Source organism: Magnolia sinica, chromosome 3 (assembly GCF_029962835.1).
Source record: "Magnolia sinica isolate HGM2019 chromosome 3, MsV1, whole genome shotgun sequence".
In the NCBI taxonomy this organism is placed as follows: Eukaryota; Viridiplantae; Streptophyta; class Magnoliopsida; order Magnoliales; family Magnoliaceae; genus Magnolia; species Magnolia sinica.
Window position 1 is genome coordinate 99955970 of NC_080575.1, and position 17123 is coordinate 99973092.

The following is a 17123-nucleotide window of genomic DNA, read 5'->3' on the forward strand; positions in this document are numbered from 1 at the left end:
TAAAACATGTCTTGAGAAAGCAATATTAATGCCAATGAAATGGCATAAGACTTCAAATTGCACGGAGATTTAAAGAAACAACAATGACCGTTCAAAGTAATCATTACCCTCGATGTTTTGAGGGGAATTGGCCAATGAAATTTGCTTTGTCAATTTTGCATTATTGAGGTGAAGACTTGAGCCAGGCCCATTCCATGCCTGTGACAAGCCAAAACTGACAAGGCTAAGCTTGACCTTATAATTCAATGATCAACTTAATTTGTACCTATTTATTACATCTGAAATTGGAATAGGCATTTAGGAGAATATTAATTGCTATTAATGGCCATCTATGAGGATGTTTATTGTTATTATCTTTGAAATAACCGTTTAATAAAATATTAATTGTTGTTGGAATTGGAATAGTCATTTAGGATGACATTCATTGTTATTGGAATTGAAATAGTTATCTAGGCGATGTTAATTGCCAATAATAAGTTATTTAAACTAGACTAGCCATTGAATATTAAAAAAGATGCAATGAAGAAAAGTAGATATTCTAAATATACCATTGAAAACTATAGATGAGTTGGATTTTGGAAAGGGTTATGGGACCTTACACACATCCCAAGCCCAACCCCAACTTTTAGGCTCGAGCCTTGTCTCTAACTATATATGCCATCCCAGGTCCAAGCAAAGAGCTAGATGGGCTGGGCCAACCCATTGACTACCCTAGAGTTACACCTTGCTAATAGGTTTTATAAAAAATACGCACACTAATGGCCCCATGCACAAACCCATGTCTAAGCAAGGCTCACTAAAGTTATAGGTTTAGTTGGTGTTTTACCTATGGTCACGTCAGGACATCATATAATGGACGAAGTTGATTTTACACACATAATATGATGGATCTTATAGAGACTGGTGTTTTGCACGTTGTAAAACAAATGTTGTAGACGATTCATTATGGTGAGAGGGAAAGCCCAATGTATGGCTTTTTCAAGCTCAAATTTGATGGCTTAGCCTATGCAGATGTCCAGCACAGGGAGTCATTTAAGATAATCTTATATGATGTGTTATACAATTAGCTTAAAATCTATGTCGATGCACTATTACCTTTACTAAGTGTTCTGGGCTTTCAATGGTCAACAAATTGTAGTTAAAGCATTATGGGAAGTGGCATTGCAACATATGTGGATAGAAGAAGGGAAGGAAAAATTAAGAGAGAACTTCATAGGAGAGCGGGAGAAATGGAGAGAATGGACACCAAGTATGGGAGCATGCTACTCATGCAAAAAAAATAAAATTAAATAAAAAAAAAAGAGGGAGAGAGGAGAAGGTAAAATCAAGCCATTTTGTTCATGTTGATATTTAAGTCGTGAGTTTATAAGTATGTAGATCTTCGAATTTTCATAATTATTCTTATTTATCTTGAAAGTCTTATTTAATTTCTTATAAAATCTTTAAAGCATAAGTCGTTACGAACTAATTAAATAAAATATTTATTTTCTCTTGACATTATATATAATAGAAATAGAGATATTATTAACATTGAATTAAAAGAGGTTATCATTTTATTTCTTTGCAACTACAATCCTCCTTGCTGAAGATAAGGCCTCTTTTTAAAGATGCCACCTGTCACCGCCCAAACTCGGAAACCGAGCTCACAAAATTTTCAATCGCCGAATCTGCCGCCGACAGCCTCCGCAGTACCCATTTCTCAGATCTCGGCACCCATATACAAGTTCTGATCCTGGGATCATACAAGGTGGATTTTCAACGTGAATTTTTATTTCGTAGCAAGCACAACCATAGGCATAACCCACGAACAATAACCAAGACACCGTCACAAAATCCACTATGATCAAAAGCTTTAAGGTACAATGCGCATAAAGAGAACTACAATATCAATAATCAAAAGCTCTAGAAGTTCTGCGACACGCTTCTACTCCTGCTAAGCTACGATCTAGCGTCATGTAACGGCCTGAAAATCGAAGATCGAGCAGAAGCTCACTCCCGAGTTCCAATGCATCACTTATGCAACATAAATAATGATGATTGAATGTTGTCCATATTAGTGCATTAGACATGAAAGAGGATTATACCAAATGAGCTTATCATACTCCAAAGACAGTTAAATTACGCAAGCAGAAGACTATGATAAATATATAGGGCATATAAGTGATTGTAAGTCTTCAGAGTATGAGCGTCACCAGGTTAAATAAATACAAGTGTAATTCCAAAAGATATAAAAAATGATAAAGTGTAATGTCATCTATTTGTATCACTGTAGCCCTGATTTGCAACTCCAGGTCTACATAGATTTGCCAGAGAGTTGCATGTAGGAGAACTCCTCCTCGTTGTCGTAGAATATATGTTCCATCTTGCAAGCCTCAACATCATCTGGAACTACAACAAGGTCTAGTTGGTGTTTTAAAACACCGTCCCAAAACGTGGGAGTAAGTGATCAACTCAGTGAAGATATAAGGCAAATGTTAACATGTTATCAATTCAATCAAACAGTAATGATAAAGCAATACAATAATCAAGCCCTAAATACTCTTGTTAATGCAAAGATGGTATGATATGATGCATGCCCTCGCCTGCACTCCCTCTGCGAATTTCATCTCACGGTCGCGGCATGCACCACTCCAGACACATGCTACTTCCTCGTCAAAGCACCGTGCAATGCAATGTTATGATCGTGTTAACTAGGTTCTTACTTAGGTTTATTCATACAGCAGGGTTGAGAAGCTAAGGTACCTATTTCCAATGTAAAGATCCATCTCAACCATGGTACCACGATCCGCTAAAAAAATCAGCTCGACTTGGCTCGAACTCAGTTTCAAACCAAGTTAAATCGTGCTTTTTCGAGTTGAGTTGAGCAAGCTAGCCGAGCTAACTCGGTTCATGTACAGCCCTACACATAACCATCATATAAAATTTTAGAGGCACATCTCCATTTCTTCCACCCAGCTTGACCTCTACAAGTAATATTCTTCTCAATCTCTCCAATATTCTTCTCAATCTCTCCAAGTTTTACATACTAAGAGGAGCCGGAGCCCACGCATAAACCCACGGTTGGCATTCGATCCAAATGGCTCCCTATGGTGTGGCCCACTTGAGCTTTCAATCTAGTTGATTTTTGGCTTATGATATGGTATTACAGAACGCATGGATTGGGTCCATGCCAGGCAAAAACTTCCAGAGAAGTGGATTACCTGTGAAACTTCATGAGTGACAGGAAGCAAAGCGGGTCCTACTGTGATGTTTGTCAGAAACCAATCCTGTCCATCCATTTTGCTAGATCATTTTAGGGCACGATCTCAAAAATGAGGTAGATAAAAAAAGTGGGCCACAAGACAGGAAACAATGACGATTGAACATTCACCCATTGAAAACATTCACCGGCCACAAAAGTCTTAGATCATGCTAATATTTTTATGTTTTAAGTTCATCCCACTAGGATATGATAAACCCTAGGTAAGTTTCACTCGTAGGCATTTTCATGCCGTGTGGCTCACTTTAGTTTTGAATCAGACTTATTTTCCAGTAATGTGCCAACATGATAGGAAAAATGAATCTGACTTATTTTTTTAGCAATGTGCTAACATGACATGAAAAATGAATGGAGCGGGTGTATCTCTCATAGACATCAAGTTTGCCCCATCTAGCGTGATGTCGCACGAAGTTAATGCGAAAGGCGTTTGTGGGCAATCCGGTGATTGCGGTTCTGCCCGGACGAACGAAAGCTACACAGCACACGTAGGAAACACTGTCAGGTCTGTGGGGATGCATGTGCCATGCGTCTGTTTTATCGGCTCATTTTAAGCACGAGCTTAAAATTGAACAACGCCAAAAGATAAAGTGGACCACACCACTGGAAGTAATGATGCCTACCGTTGAAACCTCCATAGGGCCCGCAGCGATGCTTATTTGTCATCCAACCTATTAATAAGTTCAGTAAGAAGGGAAACACAAATATAGGCTCCATTGAAAACTTATGTGGCCCAAAAGAAGTTTTGGGCGGTAGGCCTTCAATTCCCACGGTGGCGTGGTCTACTTGAGCTTTGGATGTGCTTCAATCTTGCATGATGGCCTAAAATGAGCTGAAAAAATTGGATGGAAGGTGTGGATAAGACACGTACATCACGGTGGGCCCCACATAGTTTACTCAGTACGCAATCGTCGTCCACCAAGGGCCTTGCTTCCCACACGCGCGCCTACACGTGTGCTGTTGCAAGGCCTCCGTCCGCTATTACCCTTCTCCGCGAGACGCTTCCAGAAAACACAACCCACCTCGCTTCAAAAGTTGAAAATCGAGATACACCACCCAAAGCCTCTCTCTCTCTCTCTCTCTACGCAAGAACAAACCCTAGTTTTTCTTCCAAAAGGCATGTCGACGGAAGGAGGATCGACATCTTCGCAATTCACGTATTCCAACCCATCATACTTCCCTCTCCCTTTCCACCTCCAGAAATCCGATCCAACGGTCCAGCAACCGCCAGATCAGCAGTACCTTATCCAGCAGTACCCGCCCAAACCCTACCTCCCGCCACCGCCCCCGCAAATCCCTCCGCCGGCGAAAATCCCAGCAGCCCCCGTCTTTCCTTCCGCCTATCCCGCCCCGGCCCCTGTCCCTGGCGTCTACTCTCTGCCGCAGTATCAGCAGGTGTGGGCCCCATTTCTCTCTCTCTCTCTCTCTCTCTTTCTTTTCACCTCTCGCCATAAACATGTATATGAATTGATATAAAAACCCAATGTGATTGATAGATACACACCTTCTTCTTTTTGGTTTTATCATCGGCAATACAACAGTACAGTTATGCACAATACTTAAAAAATTTTGGGGTGTAAAAAGCAAAAATACTTAAAAAAATTTTAAGCTTCTGATGGAATTTGCGTGTTTTACCCAATTGACTGATAGTATTTACACAGGAAAACACTTGCATGAGAGTGTTGTGCGCGGAGAGTTGGAAGTGCACCCGTCTCCCACTGATAATGGTGGGCAGTAATCTCGACATGAGTTTCAGGGCGAGTATTTGAAAAATCAGGATTTTTGGAATGCTCTTGGTGGATCCTGTGTATCGTGTTGTAATGGTGGGAGATATTGTGCTCACCGACACTCCATGCTCACTGTGTGCTTTGAAGTTGCGCTCTATGTATGTGTATTTGGTCATGTGAGGAGTTGTATGATGAGGCAATGCAATGCTGAGGCAAAAAGGTTCTACAAAATCCTTTTGAGTTTTCAGCTTGTACTGAGTGGGGACAAGTTGGGCCTGTGGTTCAGTTATTCGAACAGTTGATATTTGTGGGCCCCTGTGTACCAAAATTCTTTCTGATTGGAAGAATCTCAACCCTTAGGCAGGTGGTTAAATGGTTGGGAAAGCAATTACAGCAGCGGTCCACATTCAGCTAAGAAAAGGTCCAAATATTGTATGGTTACGAATTTTGATCTGGGGGATTTTGGTAGATGGGCCATCCACGGTGAGGTCTGTTGTATCAGTGATTTGGATCATGAACATTGGAACCCATGTGTGCAAAACTGAAAACCTGAATGGTACTGTGTAAATATTTGACCCGACATTGTATAACACCTCTGTCTTTTGTGATCCCTGGGTCCTTCATTTTCATGAGCAAGGTCCATGGTTCATCGATTCAAACTATTGATCTCATGGACCTGACAATAACATTTGGAGGCCTTCCGTCATCTACCCAAATCGAAGTAAGTCGGATACAGGTTTCGATTTTGATCAGAGCCCTAATATAGGAAAAGAAGTAAACCCCAGAACTTCTTGGAAGGTCTTCGTCTTTGCATAATGTCAGCAGTATGGTATTTTACAGGTGGTTCCAGCGTGGTTCTTGTAAATTATTTTGCAAGCAAGTTTATATCGGTTTTTACTATTGTCTATTTTTTACATTTATATGAAAACATCGATGAAATTCTGATATGACATTTTAAATATCGAAATGCGGGATGTAATGTTTTTTCATAGTAAAGGCAAGTGCTTGGATTCTGATATGCCTATTTCCGAGTGTGTAATTTGAAGGCATCTGTGCCTCGCCCCCTTTTTGAAGAAAAGATCATTGGTTGTATTTTGAAGTTTGAATGCTCATGGGTACACCCGCATAATTTTATAACCTTTTATATTGTTTATTTTTGTTTTACTTGAAACAGGCCCAGCAATTATTCCAAAGGGATGCCCAAACAATTACACCAGAAGCTCTGGAAAGTGTAAAGGCTGCTCTCGCAAGCAGTGAAATCGAGCACAAGGCGGAAACCAAGAAAAAGGCAATACCTCGTAAAGCTGCCGGGCAAACTTGGGAGGATCCAACTCTTGCAGAGTGGCCAGAAAGTATCAACCATTCCTTTTCCACTTGAAGTTTCTGTCATATAAAATGATTATTGTAGCCTATCATGTGTATGTTGTTACTACTTTCAGAAGACGGCAAGTTTGAATGAGCTGATAAAATATTTGTGGTAGTTATTGAGTTCATAGTTTTGTTGGTCTTTCCTGTTAGTGGTTGAAATGAGCTATATGGTAATTAACTAAACTCGATTGCTTGTGCGTGTAACAGAATTAATGTCATTGATAAATAGAAATTACAAAAATATATTTTGTCAAAGTTTTTACAAAACTTTCCTTATCCTCCAATGTTGCGAGTTCAACAGGCAGCATTGACGTCTTCAACATGCATCACTGACAACAAATTCGTATGTTGGGAGGTTTGGAAAGAGAGGAACAATTGCTTATTTAATAGCAGGTTCACTTTGTTTCTAATGTGGTGGAAAGAATAAAAAATTGCATCATCAAATGGGGCTTTGTCATCAGGAATTCAGGGTATTTAAGCTTCAGATTTGTTGGTTGATTGGTGGGCGGTTGCAAATAGTAAATTGGATCTTATCACATGGTGCGTGGGTGGAAAAGCCTGCTAATTGGGTGGTGGAAGAAAAATTTGATGGTTCCTCCCTTGGTAACCGTGGCCCAAGTTGGGAGGCCATATAAGAAATGAGGTTGTGGATACCATTTTCTCCTCTCGTCCGGTTGGTATTGGGAATGCCATTAGAGTCAAGGTGTTCACCGTGAGAGGTTTGCGATTCTCCGAAGGATTTATTCAGACCTTTAGGTGTGGATGGCAGAACCTTGGAATCTTTCATTGTCAACGAGATCCAGCACCTTGCTGCAATGCTAAACATTTGCTTACTCTTGTGGGAAGGGAGGCGAATGAGTTGTTTGACATCTTGCCTAAGAGTTGTTTTTCTAGATCTTATATGTTTTAAAAAATTGTAATTTCTTCTCTCTTAAACTTTTAATGTAATTTGTGTTATGTCCTAATGTACATAATTTTTTTTTTCTCTCATTAAGTTTTTTGCATGCTTTAGCTATGGTAATATGAACAGGAATAATCAGTATGTTGTCGATATCTTTAGGCTTATGGTGTATTTTTATTTTTATTTTATAATTATAGGTGAAAACTACTATCTTTTTCATAATGGTTATAGGAATGAGGATGTGTGGCTTATTAGGAATGAGCTTGGTTGAACTTGTGGTTAAACATGGTGGACTATTCCAGTGAATATTGACGGTGGTGCAAAATTTAATTGAATTTGGAAAATCTCACATCTTGGTTGCAGTTGGAAAACTGAAATTAAGTTGCAATCATGGTTCTAAAAATTGGTATCGTATCGGCTGATTTGGGCGTATTGTATCCACATTGGCTTGATACGATACGTGATACGGAGCTGTATCAGAATTGGTTGGACTGTATCGGCCCGTATTGGCCGATACAGGTTGATATGCTCATAAAACTCCAAATTTGTTTTTTTTTTTTTAAATTTTAAATTCACTCATGTCTCATCTTCTTCTTTTCATTTAAACCATGGAAGAATCTTAAAAACTCATTTTAGGCTAGATCTAGACCTGTTTTGGGATCAAAACAAATGATTTGAATGAGATTTGACAAATCAAAGCGAAATGGACCATTATGGGAAAAATTGGAAAGAAGGGTAAACCTTCACTTTCTTTTTTATATTTTCATCTTCTTTTTGCTGTATTTCCAATGTAATGAGCTATTGTTCCTCAAATCATGTTTAATTTGTGTTCAATTAGGGCCCATTTAGTTGACATTCAATAAGTCAAATCGACAGACAACATTCTCGTCAAAGAATGGTCTGATACACCATTGAATACATTGTCAAAACACAAAAAAATGATAGATTCGTGAATATCTCATTTTTCCTATTTTTCTGATTTTTTCATATTTTTTGCTTTAAAAAATTCTAACTGATACAGGCAGGGTGTCCCGTATCCGTTATGATACGGCCATATCGGCCGTTGCGTAAGGGTAACGGCCCAGGCCATTACGCTGGGATCGAAATGGGCACCCCCCCGATTTTGTGACCGTAACGGGCTAACAGCCGTTACGGACCCGTAATGACTATTACGGGCCTAAAGGAAATAAGGGGAAAAAAAATTACATACCTTTTTTTCCCCCTTTTCTTTCCTTCTTCTTCTTCTTCTTCTTCTCGGGCTGCGGCTGCAACTGCGGCTTCCCCTCTCGTTTTCTCCTCCTTCTTCTTCTTCTTCTTCTCGGGCTGCGGTTGCGGCCCCCCCTCTCGTTTTCTCCTTCTCCTTCTTCTTCTTCTTCTTGGGCTGCGGCTGCAGCTTTTATTTTCCCCTTCTCTCTCGTTTTCTCTTTCTTTCCCTCTCGTTTTCTTCTTCTCTCTCCATTTCTCTTTCTTTCCCTCTCATTTTTTCTTTTTCCCTCTCATTTCTCTCTCCCTCTCTCTCGGTCTCGGTCGGGAAAAGAATGGAAGCGGATTGGCTGGTGTACCGCACACCAGCTATATCGTTGCTGTAGGTACGTGTCGTGCGAAGACGAGCACTGACGCTCCTCGAGCTCCGAGTTGTACGAATGGTTTAAAGGAAATCAAAGTTACATGGGCCCCACAGTGATGTATTTATTATATCTACACCGTTCATCTATTTTTAGAGTTCATTTTAGAACATTACCCAAAAAATGAATCATATCCAAAGATCATCTGGACCACACCATAAATAGTTGCGTAGATAATGATTTTCACTGTTAAACAATTTGTAGGGCCCACCATAATGTTTATTTTACATCCAATTTGTTCATAAGGTCAAAAATACCTAAATGAAGAGGGAAATTTTTTTTCATATTGATTCAAAACTTCTGTGACCCCAAAAAGGGCTTCAATGGTAGACATTCAATCCCCCACTGCCTTTTGCAGTGTGGTCCACTTGATAATTAGATCTGTATTGTTTTTCGTGTCAAGCCTTAAGACGAGCTCGTCAAATGAATGGATGGTTTAGATATAACACATACCTCATGATCAAACCAACAGGACTTGGTGACGTCAAATGAATGGACTGCATACGCAGCACGCTTTGATGGCTCGAGTTAATAAAAGTTACATGTGCCACATGGGCCCCACCATGATGTATGTATTTTATCCATGCCGTTCATCCATTTTGCCGCATCATTTTAGGTTATGGTCCAAAAAATTAGTAAGATCCAAATCTCAGGTGGACCACAACATAGGAAACAGTGGTTATAGAATGCTCACCATTAAAAATTTCTTAGGGTCCACTGTAATGTTTATTTTCCATCTAACCTGTTAATTGGGTCACACTGACGTGGATGAAGGGAAAACACACATGTCAGCTTGATCTAAAACTTTTGTAGCCCCCAATTTTTTTTTAATGGTGAATGTTTAATTATTGCTGTTTCTTATGGTGCGGTCCACCTGAGCTTTGGATCTGTCTCATTTTTGGGCTCATGCACTAAAATTATTTGGCAAAATGGATGGACGGTGTGGATATAACACATTCATCACGGGTGGGGCCTAAAAAACTTTGACACTCGTGTGCTACACTTCACAATCCAAGTCTCGCCTAATTCGGGCCCTTAAAAAATTGTACACGAGACATGTATTAACTTAAAATTTACCAATTAAATTATGGACTATAATTGCTAACTCACAATGCCAAAATCAAATTGTTTGAATAGTTTTAATTGTTAATTTGTGGACGCTTATTTTTTAAAATAGGGCCTTATTTTTTTCATGATTCACTATCCAATAAATGTCCACCAATTCATAAGTGGAATAATGCCAATAAACTGCATGAATTTAAGGTTGATTTGGGGCATGGATTGGTCCTCCAAGTCAGCCCCAAATTGGCAACGCCATCTACCTAAATTTAATTTCATTTTTTTAAAGAACTATTGGGAGAAATGATATCAAATTGTTGAGTATATAAATTAGATATTTAGAAAATTAAATAATTGAATTTTGTAGTCAAATTCAGGTTATTTGGTTCATAAATTCATCAGACAGTCCGATACAACTTCTCACCAAAGAGTAGACCGTTACACCACCATAAACATGTTCCAATTTATAAATGAATACATATTTGAAATGCTTAGAATATTTAGGATTTAATCCATATTTTTTTCATAATTTTTTGGCAAATTTTTTTTTTTGCACCGTTACGGGCCATTACGCCCCCTTATCGCCGTTACACCCCCGTATCTGTATCGGTATCGGACGGCACCGTTATGCCAACTAATACCGATACGGGATACCTTGGATACAGGCCAATACGACACCTATTCCAATATGCGACATTGTATCGTATCATTTTTTCGTGGAGCCGATATGGCGGCTGATATTGTCATTCAAAACCATGGTTGCAATGTTAAACTATATCATAAATTATGAGAACTCTATAGAATTGGTGGTGGAAGGTTTGACCTATGAGTAAAAACTAAAATGTGAATTTAAAGTGGGCTTGCATGGTGCTTGTAGTGTGATTTGAATGTGATCTAATCAGTGTAGAGTGGAAAGAATTTTTTCTTATGCTTGGAGGTTGTGAGGAAGCGGTGTAGTGTTTAGTGGGTTCATTAGGGTTAAGTATATGGGATGGGACCTTGAACTTTCTTTTCTGAAAGGTTGGCAGTGACGATTGATAATCCTTTGTACTGGACTGAGCTAGTTTCATGCCCTTCTTCTCAACAAGTGGAGTCCAATAATTAATAAAGATGTGTAAGTAAAGTTGCTTGGGATGACTATCGATGTCCTTTTTTGATAAGAGGATGGTAGACTATTTTATGCAATGGCAGCATTTTTATGAAAGAACAAGGATGAGGAAAGGAGGGAAGAGACTACTCTACTTTTTGACTGCTTGTTGATGCAAGTATTTCCTTGTGTTGATGCATAATTTTCTTCTAAGGAGCATGCATCCATTAGCCATTGTCCTTTATATGGACTTTGTTGGAGATCATGTTCGAAGGGACTTAGATTTATGCTTTGCAATTAGTGTGGCAATATGGTCAGTTAAATCAAGATAGTGGTGGGTTTGTGTCACCATCTGTGCAGATTATAGTGAAATTGATGGATCTTATATTGATTTTTATAGCAGACTGAGAAAACCTTGTTGGCATCTACTCTTTTGAAGGTACTATTAAGTGGTATGTGAGGAAGAAGCGTGTTTATACAGGATTTTATCAGTCTTCATCAGATGGAGAAATACCGAACGCCTAGGTCTGTTTGTGATTTCACAAAGTACTGAATGTAGGAATTTCCCACGCAGCTTGAGTTTGTGACAGTAAAAGGCAATACAGGACATGCTGATTATGGAGAATTGAGAAGATCCAAAGAAACTTTTTGTGGGACGGCCAGGGCAAGGGGCACAAATTCCATATCCAGCCCGTGAATCGAACCTTGGCCCTTGCTTGGCTGGGGCTTTTATTGAGCCGCGGTTTACAAGCTAGAGCCCAATTTCTGTTAATAGTAGAAGGCCCTGGCATGAGCTTAGCCCAAGCCCCGCCGCATTCATGGAGGAAATAGCTGGCCATGTCATCCAAAATCCTTGATATGTGGGCCCCTACTTTGGATAGGGTATTCATCGAAACCTACTATATTGGAAGCAATGTTTTAAATGGCAGTGGCGTGTTGTGTAGCATTCAACCCTTTGTAGTTTGTATCGTAAGCTACACGATACTTCTATTTTTAATTTAAAAATAAGAAAAATATGATAAATAATAAGAAAAATATGATAAATAATAAGAAAAATAAAAATACCTAAAAGATGATTCAGATTTTTTTTTTTTCCAAGTATAAGCATGTTCAAACGAGTTATTAATGGCCAAAGTGGAGTGGTGCCCATTAAGGTACATACTTTTGCTCTTTGGTCCTATGGTGCGCCATCGAAGGTAGCAGCGTTTGCTTGGTTAGTGGGGTGGAATAAGGTGCTGACTATTGATAACCTACACAAGAGGGGCCTCTTCATTACCAATGCCTGAAGGATAACGAATTGGTCCCCCATTTGTTTATGCATTTTGGCTTCTCCGAGGAGGTGTGGACTTCCATCCTTCAGTTCTGTGGTGTTACTTGGGTTTTCTTGGAAAGCATTGTCGATTTTTTTAGGCAATGGCATGGATGGAGATTTGGAGGGAAGCTAATAGGGACCGGAGATTGTTCTTCTTAGCAGGGTTGTGGGCCCTTTGGAAGGAAAGAAATTACAGGTGCTTTAGGGATTCTCTCAACATTCCCTCAGGGGTTTTCTGCTTTGCTAGATCTCTTGTGATCTAGTGAAGGGTGTGCCTCTCGTAGCCGTTCGCATGGTGTGCCTCTCTTAGTCATTCGAAGGGATTTTTTTTCCTTCATTTTTTTTTTTTTTTGTCTTCTTTCGGCTTTGTTGCTTTCTTAATAAATTGTCATCCTTTACAATTTTTTTTTATTAATTATCATTTATCAAAAGTGAATATATATATATATATATATATATATATATATATGTATATAGATATAAAGATGATTCATTTTTTCAAGTATAAGCATGCTCAAACAAGTTATTAATTATCATTGATCAAAAGCCAATCCATATATATATAAATGAAATCAAATTATTATCACATCAACACCTAAGCAAACCACTTTAATTAATAATGTCTAATTGAAACCACAAATCACAAGTAAAAAAAAGAATCCCACAGGTTGAGAGTATTTAGTACAAAATACAAATGCAATTATTGTTTATAAAAAACCATGTAGCGTACGCTACAAATGCTCTGCTTATGCTACTACGCTACAGGGATTTATGCTATTTGCTATCGCCATGTAACGTCGTAGCTACACTACGCGACGAATGCTATCCAAAACACTGGTTTGGAAGATAATAATTCCTCAATGAATGGCCTGCAAATAGACTAGGTAAAGATGGGACACAACAATCCATATTTAAAGAAAAAAAATGGTCCAACGAGAGGAGGGTTAGGATCTGTTTAGACTTCAAAGCAGAAAGTAGGGTTTCTTCTAATCATTACAAAATTGCCCTTAATTCTGTGTAAACAGGCTGGGCCTAGCCTACAGGTCTTAAAATAGAGATCGAGTCTGGCTCAAATATTAGATGGGCTTGATTTTAAGACCTTGCCAAACCCTTGGGCCTAATCGAGCAACCCAAGCCTGATGGCCAAGCCTGGAGGCCCTGGCTTTGTCCATTGACATCCCTACATATGTTTGTTTAGTCATCCTTTCATCTAGGTCAGGATCCTTTTGCTAGAGCTAGTTGGTCCTTGAAGGAAACTGTTCGCTTCTTGGTAGGCAAGGACGATAGGGTGAGCTTCTGGAATGACGTGTGCATTGCCGATATCTCCCTGTCCATTCTTTTCCCCTTGCATATAATTTGTCCATGTGCAAAGAGGCCAATGATGTAGAATGTTATGAAGTTCTTGGAGGAACAATGACTTGAGATGTCATAGTTTGGAGGAATCTGTTAGGGAAGAGGAAATGGGAGATTTGAGCAGGCATATGGGAATGCTTTATAAACTTGTTGACTGTTATCAATCTACGCGATTGACTATTAGAAAGCACTTGATTGTAATCAACCTATGTAAGTCTATTTCACAGCATTTGTGGGAGTTTTGTGCTCTCATTGTTGGTCCCAAGCCTGGATAAAGGAGGGGGGTTGCGTCAGATTGGCAGTTGGCGTCAAACTTTTTCCATAGCTTTCATCATGAATTCGGACAATATGACATTGCAAATAGAGTGGAATGGCGGAACATGATTCATGCAGCCAATACCTACTAGTTGGGACTTGGAATGAGGCTTAGATGACGTTGACAATGGTAATGCTCTATAATTCCAGGAGTAATCATTTTTGAGGAAGATGAGGGTGTAGACTTGGTCGAAGAATGACAAATTCTCTTCGAAATCTCTCTATAACTCTATGTGATGGAGAGAGGTGTGCATCCTTCCCAGTTGGCTAGGCGTGGACATCATTCATCTGTCCAAAGAGTGAACAAAATTCTCATGTTAAACAACCTAAAGAAGATGAACATATCTATTCCGAATATGTGCATCATTTGTAAGAGGGTGATGGAGTCTCCTAATCATCCCTTCTTGCATTGCAACATTGCGAGGGATATTTGGCACCATTTCTTTAACCTTTTTGGTATAGCATGTGTTCTCAGTCCATTCTGGCCTTGTTTTTGGGATGAGACAAAGGTTTTCACCTGTAAGGGGGAAATGTTGTGGGAGTTGCTCCCCTCTGCAATATTATGAGGAATTTGGAGGGAGATATCTGAGGATATTCGAAGGGAAAATCACCTCCTTGGTCCCTCTTAAAAGGAAGATTCAGTCCATGGAGTGGGCTTCACTTAGTCCTACCTTTAAGCGAATTAGTAGACATGGGGATCGTTCTTCTTGGGATCATATTGGCAGTGGGAAAATTCAGGTCTTTTGGGGGATGAGTGCTCTCTAGTTTATGAATGGTTGTTGTTTTTGAGATGAGGTGTCACCACCTCTCGGTTTTTCCTGTCAGAGTTTGTGTTCTTTTTGGCAATAAAATCATTAGTTGCCATTAAAAAGAACCAGGCTGGTCAAGTTCTGCCAGTTATCAGTGGTTCTCGGATTTCCCTTGTTGTTTTGGGTTTCAATACTTGTGCTAAGGTGCAGTGTGGGCCTGGCCATGCTATAATTCTAGTCGTGTTGGTAAGTTATGCATCAGTGGATTCCCTGATATTTTGAGCAGCCAACTACTCAAGCATGAACTTTCATGCGTGTGGGTGCTTTATGCTTAGCCGTTTCCCCAGCAACTGTCTCTCCATGTCCCTCCAGTGCTTGCTTGTTGCATGCAATGGTTGTGCTGGGGATCAATGTTGGGCATGGTTGTGTTGGCATGTGAGTGGTGTCAATGTGAGCTTCTGGCATGCGTGGATCCAACTTACGAGAGCCTGGGTGAAAGAGGAAGGTTGATGTTTGTTGTGCAACTGATCATAGAATTTTTTGCAATTCTACGGTCTACCACGTAGAAGCTAATCCCAAATTTCTGGTAGAAAAGCTAAAATAATGATCACAGCAAGAAAAGTTCCTAGTGGCTCGTGCAATGTTGGTTTGTCTCTTAATATGCCGCTTACCGTTTTGGTTTACAATGTCTTAAAATTTGAACTTCATACCTCTATGAACTCAAAGTTTCTAGGTAAATTATACATGTATGCTAGAGTCTCTTTCATTTTTAGCCTTGCAGTTCCTTATCTTTTTTACCCCCTTTTCTCTTCAGATGATTACCGCTTATTTTGTGGGGATCTTGGCAACGAAGTGAATGATGAGGTTCTTTCAAAAGCGTTTTCTAGATTTCCGACCTTCAACATGGCTATATGGTCTTTATTATATTTTACACTTTATATATATATATATATATATATATATATATATATATATATATATATATATATATATATATCCTTATTCGCCCATTTTCCTAATGTGGAACAGACATGAGTAGATTGCTATATGAAGCATTCCTCATACCAATTTATATGCTTGCTTAAATATTACTAAGCTCCAATAATTTTGTGTACATTAGCAAGTGTCTGCATATTTTCTAGATGTGAGGATATATAGCATCGTTTACTTGATATGAGAATGAATGGGAGTAATTAAAGAAGCTGATGAATAGTTGCAATCTTATAAGGTTCAAATATTTCAGTGGATTTGCTTTGCAAGGTTATGGAATTTTGGCCTCTTTGTTTGTTGGACATGAAGTATGCTAATACAACTAAATAACACACGCTTCCACTTAACCCTAGAACTATACTGAAAAAAAAAAAAAAAACTATAGTCATAACTATTTATAATAGAGCTTGATTTCTAGAATCAATTGAAGGTGCTGTCCACTCCCCTGGTTCATGGGCACCCACGCTTATTGACATGTAGATCACTTGCTTCTTCTGCCCCTGAATTCATTCCCACTCATCCTTTGCAGTTTTATAGCATTTGAGCTTAGGAAATTCTTCTCATGGCACTTTGGACAAGAATACAAAGTGTAGATTCATATCTTTGAAATTCTAGTTTGGCCATGCTAACATCATGGTTGACAGAAATCAAGATATTGGTTGTTAGCATTCTGCTTCTTGCCTCTTACATATTCCACACTTTTTTTTGAAAGCTGAAGAATTTTATTCAGCAAGGCTAAGAGAAACATAAACAAAAAAGAAAGAAAAACTAAAACAAAAAACACAAAAACACAAAAACGCTAAAAGAAAGCGCAGAGAAAAGAAACTAACTAATCCCACCCTAAACAATAGAAAGGCGCCTAGTCCCTGAATAAAGTCCAAACTCTAGAGAAAACCCCAATCCAAGAAGCTCTAAGGCCACGAAAACAACGATTGTTCCTCTAAGACCAGATGGCCCAAAGAGCTGCTAAAAAGAGGACATACCATTTCCTTCTTCTTAGCAGCCCCCTGTTGCTCGCATGCCACAAACTTAAAAGATTGTTGATGGAGGGATGATCTCCTCGCACGATCCCCACGCTAACGCCTCGATCTCGATCCTCTCGCATAGTTTCACCTTTTTTTAGAACTTTCGAAAGGATAAGAGTTCATGTTGAAAGGGTTTCAAATATTTCAATCAGAGTTGATTTCTTGGTATATTCCACATTTGTTGTTTTGGAAGAGGGGAAAAAGAATCAAGATTCTCCTATTTATGACAAAAAAAGGTAGTCAAGATGCTTCTAAACCTTACCTCAAAGAGGCCACTTGGTAGTCTGGGTTTATGTGGCTTTCCCATTCTACCATTTCAGATGTAGTGTTTGTAGTATCAATGTCGTTACATGTAT

The 17123-nt window shown here is 39.1% G+C and overlaps 1 protein-coding gene across 1 annotated transcript in view; it reads left to right on the forward strand.

The window, feature by feature from the left end:
• The first annotated feature begins 4238 nt into the window (after positions 1-4238).
• Positions 4239-17123, forward strand: part of LOC131240395 (uncharacterized) — a 42035-nt gene continuing 29150 nt past the window's right edge. The window contains exons 1-3 of the mRNA XM_058238595.1: positions 4239-4651; positions 6158-6335; positions 15567-15662. Of these exons, the coding sequence (XP_058094578.1) occupies positions 4376-4651; positions 6158-6335; positions 15567-15662 (550 nt within the window). The 5' untranslated portion in view covers positions 4239-4375. The remainder of the gene's footprint in view (positions 4652-6157; positions 6336-15566; positions 15663-17123) is intronic.